This window comes from Mustela nigripes, chromosome 2, assembly GCF_022355385.1.
Source record: "Mustela nigripes isolate SB6536 chromosome 2, MUSNIG.SB6536, whole genome shotgun sequence".
Taxonomy (NCBI): domain Eukaryota; kingdom Metazoa; phylum Chordata; class Mammalia; order Carnivora; family Mustelidae; genus Mustela; species Mustela nigripes.
Window position 1 is genome coordinate 18,603,811 of NC_081558.1, and position 15,809 is coordinate 18,619,619.

General features: G+C 42.9%; 1 protein-coding gene across 2 annotated transcripts in view; it reads right to left on the bottom strand.

Moving 5' to 3' along the window:
- Positions 1-15,809, bottom strand: part of QRICH1 (glutamine rich 1) — a 53,493-nt gene that overhangs the window by 6,309 nt on the left and 31,375 nt on the right. For both annotated transcript variants that reach the window (XM_059389675.1, XM_059389676.1), the window contains exons 3-6: positions 11,285-12,322; positions 5,424-5,601; positions 4,622-4,776; positions 2,850-2,964 (exon numbers count right to left, since the gene is read on the bottom strand). In XM_059389675.1, the coding sequence (XP_059245658.1) occupies positions 2,850-2,964; positions 4,622-4,776; positions 5,424-5,601; positions 11,285-12,322 (1,486 nt within the window). The remainder of the gene's footprint in view (positions 1-2,849; positions 2,965-4,621; positions 4,777-5,423; positions 5,602-11,284; positions 12,323-15,809) is intronic.

The window sequence follows — 15,809 nt, forward strand, 5'->3', positions numbered from 1 at the left end:
CTTGGCTTGAAAATCTGCAAATCATGTAGGGAATCACTTACTTGGTTTCTGTTCTAATGACAGCGCCTCAGAAAGGCCTCCCTCCCAATGCCCTTAACGCTTTCCATTCCCCTGTGCTTTGTTCTTCATAAATTGGTTATTTACACATTGTCTCCCCCCATCAGACTATAAGCTCCATTTAGTTCGTTACAACATTGTATTATCTATACCTGGAATACTTGCCTGGCACACAGCAGGTATTCAAAAAGTATTTGTTTAACCAGTAATTTTTTCTTAAAGTTTAAGCATCTAATTCTGTGGTAATGGATGTTAACTAAACTACATCATTAAACAAAACACACATATATCAATTCATTATGTTGTATACCTAAAACTAATATATCAATTGCATCTCAATTTTTTTAAAAGAAGTTTTTAATTCCAGTTAGGTTTTTTTGATGGGAAAAAAAAGTTTAAGCAGCATACATTCTGCTTTCAAATGCTCTACCACTGAGTTATACCCCCATAAGCAGCATACATTTAATAACGGCAAAGCCAGGATTAAAACTCAGATATTCGTGTGGATTTAAATTTTCAGCTCATTTGAGTAAATACCAAGGAGCACAACTCTTGGATCATAAGGTAAGAAAATGTTCACTTTTGTTTTTTTTTATTTTTTATTTTTTGAATGTTCACTTTTAAAAGAAAATGTCAAACTGTCTTATAAAGGGATTATACCATTTTGCATTCCAACCAGCAAAGAATGAGCATTCCTGTACTCTCTCTCCGGCACTTGAGGCTGCTACTGTTTGTGATTTTAGCCATTCTGATAGGGGTACAGTGGTATCTCATTTTAGTTTGCAATTTCCTGATGATATCTAATGATAAACATCTTTTTATATACTTATTTGCCACTTGTATATCTTCTTTGGTGAGGAATCTGTTTCAGATCTTTTGCCTATTTTTTGAATCAGGTTTTGCTTTCTTCTTATTGTTGAGTGTTAAGAGTTGTTTGTATATTTTGAATACCAATCTTTTATCAAGTATGTGTTTTGCAAAAGATTTTTTTCCAGTCTAGCTTGTCTTTTCATTCTCTTAAAAGTGTCTTTCATAGGTCATAAGTCTCTAATTTTAATGAAGTCCAGCTTATCAGTTATTTTCTTCCATGGACTGTGCTTTTGGTGTTACATCCAAAAAGTTACTACCAAGCCCAAGGTCACCTAGATTTTCTCCTATGTTATCTACGTTATCTTCTAGGAGTTTTACCGTTTTGTGTTTTACATTTTGGTCTGTGACCCAGTGTGAATGGATTCTGTGAACAGCGTAGGGTCTGCATCTAGATTCATGTTTTTGTACGTGAGTGTCCTGTTGCTGCAGCGCCATTTGTTGAGACTGCTCTTCTCCACTGAACTGCCTCTACTCCTTTGTCAAAGATAAGCCAGTTATATTTGTGTGACATTACTTCTGGGCTCTCTATGCTATTCCGGTGATTTGTCTGTTCTTCCACCAGAAACCTGCACACAATGTTTAGAGCAACTTTATTCGTAATTGCCAAAACTTGGGAGCAACGGAGATGTCCTTCAATGGGTGAGTGGATAAACACACACATCCATACAGTGGATTCTTGTTCAGCAATAAAAAGAAAAAGAAGTGAGCTGTCAAGCCATGAAAAAGACATACAGAAACATTAAATGCATATTGCTGGGGCGCCTGGGTGGCTCAGTGGATTAAAGCCTCTGCCTTCGACTCGGGTCATAATCGCAGGGTTCTGGGATTGAGCCCCACATCGGGCTCTCTGCTCAGCAGGGAGCCTGCTTCCTCCTCTCTCTCTCTGCCTGCCTCTCTGCCTACTTGTGACCTCTGTCTGCCAAATAAATAAATAAAATCTTTAAAAAAAAATGTATATTGCTAAGTGAAAGAAACCAATCTGAGAGAGCTACATACTAAATTATTCCAACTATATGATATTCTGGAAAAGGCAAAACTATGGAACAGTGAAAAGATCAGTGATTGCCAGGGATGTGGAGGGAAGGGGGATAAACAGGTGGAACACAGAGGATTTTAGACCCGAAACTTATGTATGATATTGTAATTACAGAAATATGTCATTACACATTTGTCCACACCTAAAGAATGCAGCACAGGAGGAGTGAATCCTAATGTAAGCTACAACTTTAGTTACTAATATCAACATTGGCTCATCAATTATAACAAATACCCCACACCAATACAAGGTATTAAATAAAGGAAGAAACAGTGTGTGAGAGAGTATTATGGAATTCTCTATGCCCTGCTCATTTTTTCTGTATACCTAAAATTGCTCTAAAAAGAAGAAAGTTTATTAAAAAACAAAACAGACACCTCAGACATTCTACTGTAAAACTCCTGTTCTTTCCGACGCATGCTATTCAGGTGATTATATGGGTAAAGCAAAAATTATGTTCTATATATGCAGAATATCTATGTATCTATATATACATCTAGATATATCTGTGTGCATGTTCAAACACATGGAAAAAACCCCAATATGTAACATGAGTAACCTACAGATCAAACAGTTCATAATTCTTAATGCAGTGATTCTAATTTTAATCAGTAAATTTTAATTAAAACAAACAAACAAACAAACAAACAAAAAAGAGTACACCAACTCTCCGGGCCCCATGTCCTTGCCACACTGGGACCTGCCGGATTCTCTGTCTGGTATGCAGTGCCCCTTGCATACGAGGCCAAGCAGCACAGAAGCTAAGGCTGGTACCTAGGATTTATAGCCTCCTCACCCACACGCTTTATCACAGGCAGCCACACCGGCAACTGACCTTTTTTAAACCCAGGTGGGAAAGACATTCAAGGACTAAGAAGACGCTTACCAAGTGGAGTGACTCGGGGCTGAACGTCTTTCAGAACTTCATGTAGCCACTCCGTGAATCGAACATAATAAAGATCGGAGAAAATGTCATCAACCCTTCCATTTTCAAAAAGATACTAAAAGAAAAACAGTAAAAGTTGTTGATAATCTCCTGAGTAAAACTTTCAGGGGAAATAAACACTGTGCTACCAGTATCATCATCTCTCCCTACCCACGTCTGCCTCCTTAACAAAACAATGTAACAGGTCAAAAAGGTCCTGCATATGACATTTCCAGAGTATACTTCAGATCATATGAAATGACTCTGGTAACATTCTGTGGAGAGCTGGTCAATGGGACAGATTTTGCAAACACTATTTCACCCAGGCAGGGCATTGTCTTGTGGTAGTAAAAAACCATAACGCAGGCTCTGGGGCCAGGCTCTTATTAGCCATGGTGTAAGTTAAGTAACTCGTGCGAGTTTTTTAACTTCTGGGGCTCAGTTTTTTTTGTCAGTGGAAATGACTGTGCCTGCCTTCCAGGACTAGGGAGAGCATGGAATGAAACCGAGTATGTAAAGCAATTTACTCAAGTGCCCTGTGTGACTGGGAAGAAAGAGAAATAAAGAGGGAAGCAGACTTTTCTTAGGCTCAGGCAACAGGGTGAATCCCAACCAGCAAGCGTTCCTCCATCACACTGAGGGCTTCACCACAAGAGCACTCACACACTGAGAAATCCACCCCTGCTCTCCTGAACTGTGGGTCCTAAATCAAGTTTCCCTGTTACACTGCACCTAAGATGTCCTCAAAGCCTACCTACAGTTGCATATTCTAGCTAGATTCTCAAATATTATTTTGTGTTAATGCAGAGAACAATGAGAAAATGAGCTGAATATTAATACCAGACTTTGTTTTGGATAGTTACTTTTATGCAAACCATATTTACTTTAATAAAATCTATTATATAAATGCTTTGTATTTTTTTTAAAAAGGCTCTCAGATACTATAACAAATATTTTAGCAAAAGTTTCTCTAGATGATGGGATTATGGCTGATGTTTATTTTATTTTTTTGAAGCAAACATGTTCGATCTTTTGCAATTTTTAAAAATGCACATCAAAAAAACTCAATATATAGTTGATTTCACTCATATGTGGAATTTAAGAAACAAAACAGGATCATAGGGGAAGGGAGGGAAAAATAAAATAAGATGAAATCAGAGGCAGAGACAAACCCTAAGAAACTCTTAACTACAGGGAACAAACTGAGGGCTGCTAGAGGGGAGGTGGGGGGAGGATGGGTTACTGGGTGACAGGCATTAAGGAGGGCACATGATATAATGAGCACTTGGTGTGATGTGCAACTGATGAACCACTGGATTCCACCCCTGAAACTAATACACTCTATGTTAATTTACTTAATGAAAATAAAATTTAAAAAATAAAAACTCATTATTAGTTGAAAGAGAACTTCCTTAAAACCACTTGTTTAGGGGCGCCTGGGTAGCTCAGTGGGTTAAAGCCTCTGCCTTTGGCTCAGGTCATGATCCCAGGGTCCTGGGATCGAGCCTCGCATCAGGCTCTCTGCTCAGCCAGAAGCCTGCTTTCGCCTCTCTCTCTTTCTCTCTGCCCGCCTCTCTGCCTACCTGTGATCTCCGTCTGTCAAATAAATAATATTGAAAAAAAAAAAACAAAAAAAAAAACCCCACTTGTTTATCATTTTACTAATTTCAGTAACCAGCAAATACCCAACAGGAACACAGCTTGAACACGTTCCTCTGGAGTCTGTTTCCTACCTTTTGAATACACAGGAAAATATAGTAGAGCACATCTGGATCATAGGGTTCACCTTCTCCGTTTCGAGCTTCCCGTGTCATTAGACAGAGCCCATAATTTAACTCAGCCACAGCAGAAGAGATGAGATCTTCCTGGAATCTCAAGAGTTGGCGCCCTGCAACACAAGCCAAAGGTGACCCCCAAAGGTGAATGGGGGTCCTGGCAAGAGTAACCTCTTAACTGGCTGCTCATATCCCTGGGAGCGCTCAGGTTAGACAGTGATCATCAGGGAGCTAGGACAGAAACAGTTACCTGCATCTAAGGTCAGAACTGGCCTACTAAGACAATAATCATGTATGCCCTATTTACACTAACGATTTCCTTCCCACAATCCTCCCCACCTCACATACCTTCAAAATTATTATTGGGGCCAAGACATGAAAGCAAAAAACCCGCAAAATCCATACTCTGTAAGGTGAGGAAGAATACAAACATAATGTTAAGGAAGAAGAGCCTTAAAGACAGTCACTGGTTCCTATCTCTTTCCAGAATTCACTCTGCGCAGATCTGCTAGGTTGACTTCAGAAATCCATGTGTACAAATATGCTTGGTCTTGGGCAAACACCATAAATCCTGTTCATGTGCAGCAGGTCAGGTCTGCTTGTTGCCTGTCCTGAATTCGGCATATTATTTCAGATGGTGATCCCTAAACCCCAGAGCCAAAGGACGCCACTTTCCTGCCATCATGTCCTCCTGCTGTTTCAGTACCGTTACATTTTAGCCAGAGTCCAGTCCACCCCACCCCAACCAATAAACACTCACTCCCAATGGGTGCCAGTCTGTTCTGAGCATCCTTCTCTAGCTCAGCGTTCTTTGTCTGGGCCCAGTTCTTCCAGACTTCAAGCCCTTCTTCTGGCTTCAGAGAATTTGGAAGCAGAAGTTCTGGGGAAGGCTGTGGCTGTGACTGTGGTTCAACTTCAGCAACCTGGACAGTCTGAGCCTGTAAGAGAGAAACCATCAAAATGTGCCAGTATTGTTTTGCACCAGACCCTTCCACAAAAATGCTAGAAAAATGTTACCTGTGGTTCTTGTATTAAAAAAGTATCTTTCTTCCACTTGTTATCCTACTTTCAAAGACCACTGGAGTTCTACTCCTTACCCCAAGAACAGTTAAGGCTCCTGCAATGCTTCTCAGCCCTGGCTGGACTTTTGAATCCCTGAATTAGAAATACCAATACCTGGCTTCTACCCCAGATCTCTTTTTAAAGAGATTACAGTCTTTCAAATACCTTCCCACATAAAAAGGCAATTCTAAAGTTTAGTCACTACTCAGAACTACTGGCCCAAAGCAGTGCTTGCCAAACTATAAAGTACAAAAAAAAAAAAAAAAAAAAAAAAAAATTCTTGGATTTTCTTCAAGTGTAGATTCCGATTTGAAAGGTCTCAGGTGGGAACTGAGATTCTGCATTTCTAACAAGTTCCCAAGTAAGGGAGCTGGTCTGCAGACCACACGTTGAATTATCAAGTGTCCAGAGTAATGACCATTAAACCTGAGTGCACTTAAAAACATCTGGGATGCTTTTAGAATATATCCACGCCAAGCAAGGAGCCCGATGTGGGACTCGATCCCAGGACGCTGGGATCATGACCTGAGCCGAAGGCAGCTGCTTAACCAACTGAGCCACCCAGGCGTCCCTCCTAAGGGTATTTTCTGAAGACAGGAGGTACTACTCTAGCTTCCTGCCTCCAAAGGAAGAGTTGTCTTGTCCTCAATGGTCTAAAAGCCAAGTTGTGCACACAAAGTGGCACATGAAATGTCCATGAGTGTCAATCACAATCCCCATACTGGGCGGGATAAACACCAACAAAGATACCAGGCATAGGTTCTTGGGCCTCACACACCAGTCTATATTCTGAACAAATTCCTTTGAGGAATTCTCCACGCCAGGGCCTACCCAAAGAGCTAAGGAATGTCAAATCATTCAAACTGAAGGCAAAATAATTTATGACACATAAAGCTCCTTATCAATGAATAAAAGTAAAAACTCTTGGGCGCCTGGGTGACTCAGTCAGTTAAGCTACTGCCTTTGGCTCAGGTCAGGATCCCGGGGTCCTGGGACTGAATCCCACATCGGGCTCTCCCTAGTTGTGATCTCTTTCTGTGTCAAATAAATAAATAAAATTAAACAAACAAACAAACAAACAAAAAACCACAAAAAAAGTATCAGTGTGAGGCTCTTAAATATTTGTCAACCCAGGAGCTCCACTCTAGGCACACTTCTCAGTTCAACTACCATCTCCTTGGAGAGTCTTACCCACTTTTCCAGTTCAGACTTCCATGTTTGTGGAAATGATTGCTAACTATGCAGCTCCAAGCTAGATCTGCCATTAATATACCCAGGGGGTACTTTATGTCTCCATCTTACAACTACCTCAGATTACCATCTATGGAGAGAACTCAACACTTTCCCTGTCCAGATCTATTCCCTTCCTATCTTGTTCAATGGCAATACCACCTACCCAAGCTGCAAATCTAGGAGTCTGACTAAATAAGTAGGTGGGCGACAGGGCATGCGGGGCAGTACTTTGCTTCTGGTCTTTCGCCTGGCCCCCTTCACTATGTGCCTTCCCCCATTAATATAGCATTTCCAAGCATCTTGACAACAAAATTCTTTTACATGTCTAAATGTTTGTCAGTGGGTGGGGTAGTAGTGATCCCAACCAGGACGAAAACTACAGATGTAAGTAGGGCTTTGTACACTGTGGTACAGAGTTTTCCTTCCTCTTTATAATGGAGTCCTTGGAGAGTTTTAAGCTGGGAAGTGACATCATCCTACATTAAAAAAAAATATTCTGATTTATGGAGAATGGATTGACGGGCAAAGGTGCTAGTTGCCTGGACTAGGATGGCAATGAAGAAGATTTAAGAAATGTTGAGAAGTGTGGTGGTAGAACCAAAGTAGCTTGTTGACGAGTTGGCTGTGAAAAGGGAAAGCAGACTCAAGGATGATTCTTGGGTTTCCGGTTTAAACAAATGGGTAGGGATGGTACCACTTTCTGAGAAGGGAAATTTTGTTTTTCTTTCTTTCTTTTTTTTAAAGATTTTATTTATTTATTTGAGAGAGAGACAGTGAGAGAGAACATGAGAGAGGAGAAGGTCAGAGAGAGAAGCAGACTCCCCGTGGAACTGGAAGCCCTATGCGGGACTTGATCCTGGGACTCCGGGATCATGACCTGAGCCGAAGGCAGTCGTCCAACCAACTGAGCCACCCAGGCGTCCCTTGTTTTTGTTTCTTAAAACAGGTCATCCACCCACCCACCTAGGAATCTATTTTTAAGTTAACTCTATTACCAAAATGCAGCTAGAACTCATGACCCCAAGATCGAGAGTCACATGCTCTAGCCAAGTGGGCCAGCCAAGTGTCCCGAGAGGAGAATTTCTCAATAGGTGATGCTAATGAAGGGCTGAGATAGCTTCAAGAAATCCAAGTGAATGAAAAATACGCTGCGGGAGGCATGAGAAAGGTTTAAAGGAAAAGGCACGGTCTAGAGATAAAGTTCTGTGTCTCAATGCAGCACAGGGTATAAGACATGGGCTCCAGAGCCAGCCTACCTGGGGCTGAACCCCAACTCTTTTATTTACTAACCATGGCTTTGGTCTTGCTGTTTAATCTGTGTCTCATTTTCTTCATCTATAAAATGGAGATAGTAGTGCATACCTCATAAAGTTGGTGAGTGAATTAAATGACCTGTGTAACACTGAAATAGTGCCTGGCAGATGTTGCCAGTGACTATCACCTTCAGTGGCACCAGCTGTCTAGCGGGTGCTGAAAACCACGGCCATAGACAGAAACTATTTAAAGAGAAAAGAAGGCTAGTACTGAGTTCTGAGGAACATGAATATATATGGTTCAGATAAAAGCACGAGTAAACTCTCCTGAGAAGTAAAAAAACAAACAAACAAAAAACCCAAAACAGTGGTGGATAGGATGAAAACCATGCCAGAGAATTCCAAGAAGGTAAGTATGGTCTATTGTGTCATGTTGTTATGAGATAAAAACAGACATGCCTGTTGGATCTGGCCACAAGAAGTCACTGCTGACTTTGACAAGAACAGAATCAGTGATAAATTGAAGAGAAAATTGGTTAGTAGGCAGAATCAGCTTGTACAGATAATGCCTGAGAACTCTGGGAATAAAGCAAAGTGGAGAAACAGGGCCATAGACAGAGGTGGATGTAAGCTCAAGGGAGGGAGGTTTCACCATAAATCTGGTTTTAAAGGCATGTGGTAACTTTCATAAAGGATATGCCAGGGGAAGAGCACAATATTCTGTCATCAGCTCTCCTTAGGGCTCAACTCACATCACAGCACAATTATCTTCCCCATGGACTACGAGTACTCCAAGGGCAGAAACTTTTCATATCTGTTCCTCAGCACCTGGCACTAAGCCCAATACAGAGGGCAGAAGGATGTTTGTGGTATAAATGGACAAACTCACCTTTCCCACATGATGGGTATTCTTCTCAAATTTTCCTTTTCTGGTAATACCTGACATTCATTCCTGTAAGACTTTCCCAAAGGAGACACTGCCTCTGAAGAACAAGGGCCTACTAAGATGAACTCCCAAAAGGATCTTCTCTTGCTTAAGGGCCCAGAAATGGAAATTGCAGAGCCTGATGAGCATGAAAAGAGGCCTGACCTGCAGACTGAGACGATAAGGACCAGGAAAGCTGAGGAAAGGCCTGATATCCTCCCCATCCCTATGAGCAAAAGGTGAGCTACATCATAATTCTCCAGGCTGGTTTCACCTACATGCAATTAATTCTACACATCCATACTTGATCTTGTTATCACAACTCTTAGGATTATGGAAACAATTCCTACCACAGATCAGGTCAAGCTCAACTCTTCCCTTTGGGAAGATAAATCCTTTGCTCCCTGTACTAACTCCTCTCCCACAGTCCCCCTCTCATGCTGTACTAGGCCATGTCCCCTCTGTCCATCTCTGGCTCTGTCAGGATGCTGCTCCATTTTTGTCAGTTGAAGCTACAGAGATCAAATGCCACTTTTCCCACAAAGATGTCTCTGTTGACTTTTTAACCTAGAATGGTTTCTCAATACCCAGTTTGTTTTTGTGAGTGTGGAACATAAAACGTCACGTCACGCTTGATTATGCTGCCTTATAAGAAATTCAGAAAATAGGAAACATGCATTATCACTCCAAAACTGGACTATAAGCTACCTGAAGCAATGACAGTTCTACATCTAGGCCTTGGCAGCTGCATATTTAATAGTCCATAAAAAGTCACCTATAATATACCAGCCTCTGAAACTGCTTTGTCAGCCTCTGCTTACAGCCTGAGTTTCTGAGTACAGTCCCTAGTCTAATAGTGCTCTGTTTATACCAGCTCCTTGCATGCATTCCCAGGAGCCCCTGCCCTCTGAGGCACATTGCGTTTAGCAGTCCCATGAGACCAGAAGCCCTAAAGTTTGCTAACAGTCTCAAGGAATAAATTTATCCACACCTCTGTGGTATCCTTAAAAAGATGTAACAATTAGGGGAACCTCGGTGACTCAGTCAGTTAAGCCGCCGACTCTTGATTTCAGCTCAGGTTATGATCTCAGGGTCATAAAATCAAGCTCTGAGTCAGGCTCCACACCAAGCACAGTCTGCTTAAGTCTGCCTCTCCCTCACCCCCTGCTCACACCAACACTCGTCCTCTTAAAAAAAAAAAAAGAAAGAAAGAAAGAAAGAAAAGGCTTAACATTAGAAAAAAGTGCTAATTTTATTTTTTAAGATTTTATTTATTTATTTGACAGGCAGAGATCACAAGTAGGCAGAGAGGCAGGCAGAGAGAGAGGGAGAAGCAGGCTCCCTTGCGGAGCAGAGAGCCCAATGCAGGGCTCGATCCCAGGACCCTGAGATCATGACCTGGGCCGAAGGCAGAGGCTTAATCCACTGAGCCACCCAGGTGCCCCCAAAGAGCTAATTTTAAATTCGAAATTTCAAGAGAGTTCTATTTTCTGTAAGTCTAAGATTATTTCAAAATAAAAAGTTAAGCATTTTTTTCAACATAGCTTTCATAATAGAAAATTAACCAAGGCTTGATTATTTAAGGAACATAAAAAAAAACCCCACTGTGGTAGTTTATCTGACACTCCCAAAGGTGATTAATTTTAACAGGCCCACCAGGAAGTATTTTACATCTGCTAATTCACCTACAGTGTGTCCACAGATAACTCAAAAGGAATAATTTCACAGCCTCTCCGTTGGGATGAGTTTATAGCCTGTGTACTGAACGACAAGGGTTCCACTAGATTCAGTCATTCGTGGTGTAGAGAATAGCTTATTAAACTCAGATAATACTCGGCATGTCCCATTAGTCCTTCCCTAGAACTTTATTCTTCTTAAAAAGGGATGACAAAGAAGCATCCATGGCATCTACCCCCAAAGCAGCTGCTGATCATTTCATCTACCTCCAAGTACCAGGACAGAATGCCTGCCTGTTCTATAGCATTCACCTGCTGCTTCTATTCCCCCTCCCCAAACTCAACTAAAATATTAAATATACTACTGAAAGACCAACATCATTGCAGTAAACAAGCCAGAGGTTGCCAGGAAGTTCTGTGTTGCACTTGGCCCTGGGGGAGCAGGCTGCCCTACCGGTAAGTCGTCACTTACTGAACAAGTAACCTGGAGTTGCTGCTGCTGCTGCGGCGGCGGCGGTGGCGGCGTCTGTTCCTGGGGAGTTTGCTGTTGTGGCTGCTGCTGAGGGTCCCATATATGGACAGTCTGAGCTGTGTTCTGGTAGGTGCCTGCCACAGCCTGCACAGCCACTGGAATGTGGATGTTGCCATTCATGAACTGTGCTGGAAAGAGAGAGTTTGCAAGGGTCTGCACTACCTCTTCATGGGAGTTTTTCACTACAGACGTGGTGCCCACCATCTTCTCCTTGTCATCCTCCAGCTTTACAGCTGCCAGGGCCGTGGGTGAGCCACTGACGTGAACTGCATTGTAGGCTTCCTGGGGAATGGCAATGTGGGTAATGCTCTGCTGCTGAGGATCCCCACGGGGCTGGGCAGAGTAAACAGGGATGGTCCAGGTTTCTCCTGTAGGGCTAGTAATGGTCCCAGTGGCACTGTACAGGTGGGCACTGTCTACTGTCAGTAAGTCTGGCCTCAAAGACACATAACTCTGCTGCTGGCCCTGTGGAATGGCCAGCACGGTAGCCACCGGTTGCCCTGAGATGGCATAGGACACAGTGATGGGCATGTCCACTTTGCGCTTCTTCACTGGCTGGAGGACACTGGCTGTGCCAACCCGCCGTTCCCCTTCCCGGGGTGAGCCCTGCTGAGACGGTGGTGGGGAAAGGGCACCCACGGTCTGGATTTGGATCTGCTGACCCCCGGCAAGAGACTGGCCAGCCACTAGCTGAGCCTGGATCTGCTGATGTGGGATGTGCTCCTCTGGAATCTCTGCAGCCTGGATCTGCTGGGCTGCCTGTACGTGCTGCACCTGGATCTGGGCCGCCTGCAGCTGCGAAGGGCTGGGGCTCTGCAGAGACGGGGTCTGGATGGAAGGGGCTGCCGGCTGTGGTGCTTGGCCTTGGATCTGCACCTGGACCTGGATGGGCTGCTCAGCAGGCTGGTGAACCGTGAGCTGCGGGGAGAGCTGCTGAGCCGAGACCTGCTGCGGAGACTGTTGTACCTGCACCTGTACCTGCAGTGACAAGATGTGGCAGTGAGTGAACAAGGCAACATCAGGAATCCAGCCCCAAAAGGAAGCCATCTCAGGCAGGCTCCCTAGGTAAGGTGAGGAGGAGGGGCTGCCATACCCAAAGCTTCTGAGGAGGTCACAATACCCAAAACCAAATGCAAAACTCTCCAGCATCACACAGCATTCAGAGCAACAATTATCTACCAAAGAAAGCAAGGCCATCAAGTGTATCTATGAAGAAAATATCAGATCTTGTTTTAAACTGTGACCCACTTTGTTTTTGCATGTTGGTATAGTAGTACCAGTAGGTAATTTATAAAAATACAGTTGGGTGTATGTTCAAAGAATAGTTTATCTATGGACTGAGTGATAAAAAGTATGGGGACCAATGTTCTAAAAGATCAGTAAGATAAGTACATTCCACAGGTGTGCAATTCTCAACCAAGGATCAAAACTACTCCCACTACAGCCTAGTGAAAAACACAGTAGAGACAAAACTTGTGAAATCCCTTTTGGAGGGTCCTCCCTACATTGCTACTGAAATGCAGCATTAAAGAGTGCTTAACTGGGACGCCTGGGTGGCTCAGTTGGTTAAGCAGCTGCCTTCGGCTCAGGTCATGATCCCAGCATCCTGGGATCGAGTCCCACATCGGGCTCCTTGCTCAGCAGGGAGCCTGCTTCTCCCTCTGCCTCTGCTGCCATTCCGTCTGCCTGTGCTGGCTCTCTCCCTCTCTCTCTCTGACAAATAAATAAAATCTTTAAAAAAAAAAAAAAAAAAAGAGTGCTTAACTAAGATACTTTTGTTTTAAAAAAGAAGCCAATAAAACCACCCCCCACAAGATTCCTGGTAATTTAACCTAAGGAAGGTCACTATAGCCTGAACCACACATTTCTGATGATAACGCAGCTCATTTCTTGTTGCTGTTACCTCAGCATACAGAGCACCATGAAAGGATGCCATGTATAGTCTGTAAATTGAAAAAAATATAATTTTTCCTACAGACACACATCTAACACTAGTCTAGGAAGGTAAAAAGGCAGATGAGAGATTATATCTTTTCTCTTTTTTTAAAAAAAAGATTTTATTTATTTGACAGAGACACAGGGAGAGAGGGAACATGAGTAGAGAGAGTGCGAGAGGAGAAGCAGGCTTCCCGCCGAGCAGGGAGCTGATGCAGGGCTCAAACCCAGGACGCTGGGATCATGACCGGAGCCGAAGACACACACTTAACAACTGAGCCCCCAGATGCCCCCTGACTCTTGATTTCAGCTTGGGTCATGATCTTGGGGTCATGTGATCAAGTCCCCTTGTCAGGCTCCACCCTCGGAGGGAAGCCTGCTTAGGATTCTCTCCTTCTGTCCCAACCCCTGCTCATGTGTGCATCTCTCTAAAAGAAATCAACTGCCCCACCCCCCAAAAAATGGGGACATGTGGGTGCTGCAGTTGGTGAAGCGTCTAACTCTTGGTTTCAGCTCAGGTTATGATCTCAAGAGTCACGAGACTGAGTCCTGCATTGGCTCTGTGCTCAGCAGGGAGTCAACTTGATATTCTGTCTCCTTCAGCCCCTCTCACTTATGCTTTCTCCAAAATAAATGTGTTAAAAAAAACAAACAAACAAACCACTGAACTGTATACTTTAAATGGGTGAATTATACAAGAATTAGATCTCAATAAAGCCATCACCAATTAAAAAGATAAAAAAGGAATTTATGTAAAGAGAATAGGCCTGAAGTTAGACTTGAATAGCTGCTGTACTTTTCTAGCTTGGAGTCCCCAAGTTTCAATTTCCTCAGGTATAATAAAAAGGGGGAGGAACACCTGGGTGGCTCAGTCAGTTAAGTGTCTGCCTTTGGCTCAGGTCATGATCCTCAGGTACTGGGACTGAGCCCCTGGAGCCCCTCATCAGGCTTCCTGCTCAGTGGGGAGCCTGCTTCTCCCTCTGCTTGCTGCTCCCCTGCTCGTGCTGTCAAATTAAAAAAAGAAAACAAACAAAAACCTTAAAAAAATAAAAATAAAAAGGGGGAGAACACCTAACTCCCTACAAAGTTGTTATGAGCATAAATTAAGTAGGTACTCAATACCTAGGTTTCCTTCATTATAAGCAATATTTCTTTATACCAGTGAATCTCAGAATACAGTTTCCAGGCCAACAGCAACACCCAGGCCAACATCACCCAGGGACTTGTTAGAAACACTAGTTCTCAGGCCCCATCTCAGAACTACTGAATCAGAAACTCTGGGGAACAGGTCAACAATCTATCTTAACAAGTCTTCCAGGTGACTAATGCATGCTCAAGTTTAGAACCAGTGCTTTACATAAGGTCGTAAAGGAAACTTATGAAACCAGTTACTACAGAACAGTTGTTTTCAAGCTTTTTGGTCTCAAAAAATTATTGAGGATTCCCAATAGCCTCTTTTTTTCTTTTTAACATGGGTATAGTTACTGATATTTACCACACTAGAAATTAAAACCTGGGTATCACACAAACCAGTCACATTAACATAAATAACAGCTGAAAGGCCTGTCTAGTTTTACTGTGCTTCACTTTACTGTGCTCACCACATGATGTTTTTTGTTTTTGTTCTTTAGATGAAGATGTGTGGTAACCCACACTGATCAAGTCTACTGGCACTGTTTTTTCCAACAGCATTTGTTCACTTCGTGTCTCTGTGTCACATTTAGGGAATTCTCACATTTCAAATTTTATCATTATATTTTTTAATAGTGACTGGACAACAAGATCTGTGATGTTACTAAGTTACTTGTTGTAACTGTTTTGGGCCCAACAAATCTCACCTATGGAAGATGGCAAACTTAAATCGATAAATGTGTTTGTTCTAACAGCTCTACCAACTGGCCAATTGCCCCTCCTTAGGCCTCCCCATTCACTGAGACAAAAATAATACTGAAATTAGGCCAATTAATAACAACCATTTCTAAATGAAAGCAAGAGTCATTTTCAAAAGCTAGAAATGATTAAACTTAGTGAGGAAGGCATGCTAAATGCCAAGGTAGCCCAAAAGCTAGGCCTCTTATGCCAAACAGTCAAGTTGTGAATGCAAAGGAAAACTTCTTTTTTTTAAAGATTTTATTTATTTAGGGGCACCTGGGTGGCTCAGTTGGTTAAGCAGCTGCCTTCGGCTCAGGTCATGATCCCAGCGTCCTGGGATCAAGTCCCACATCGGGCTCCTTGCTTGGCAGGGAGCCTGCTTCTCCCTCTGTCTCTGCCTGCCATTCTGTCTGCCTATGCTCGCTCGCTCTCCCTCTCTCTCTCTGACAAATAAATAAAATCTTTAAAAAAAAAATTATTTATTTATTTATTTGACAGAGACACAGAGAGAGGGAACGCAAGCTGGGTGAGTGGGAGGGAGAAGCAGGCTTCCCATTGAGCAAGAAACCCAACGCTGGACTTGATCCCAGGATCCTGAGATCATGACCTGAGCCGAAGGCAGCCACTTAATAACTGAGCCACCCAGGTGCCCCACAAA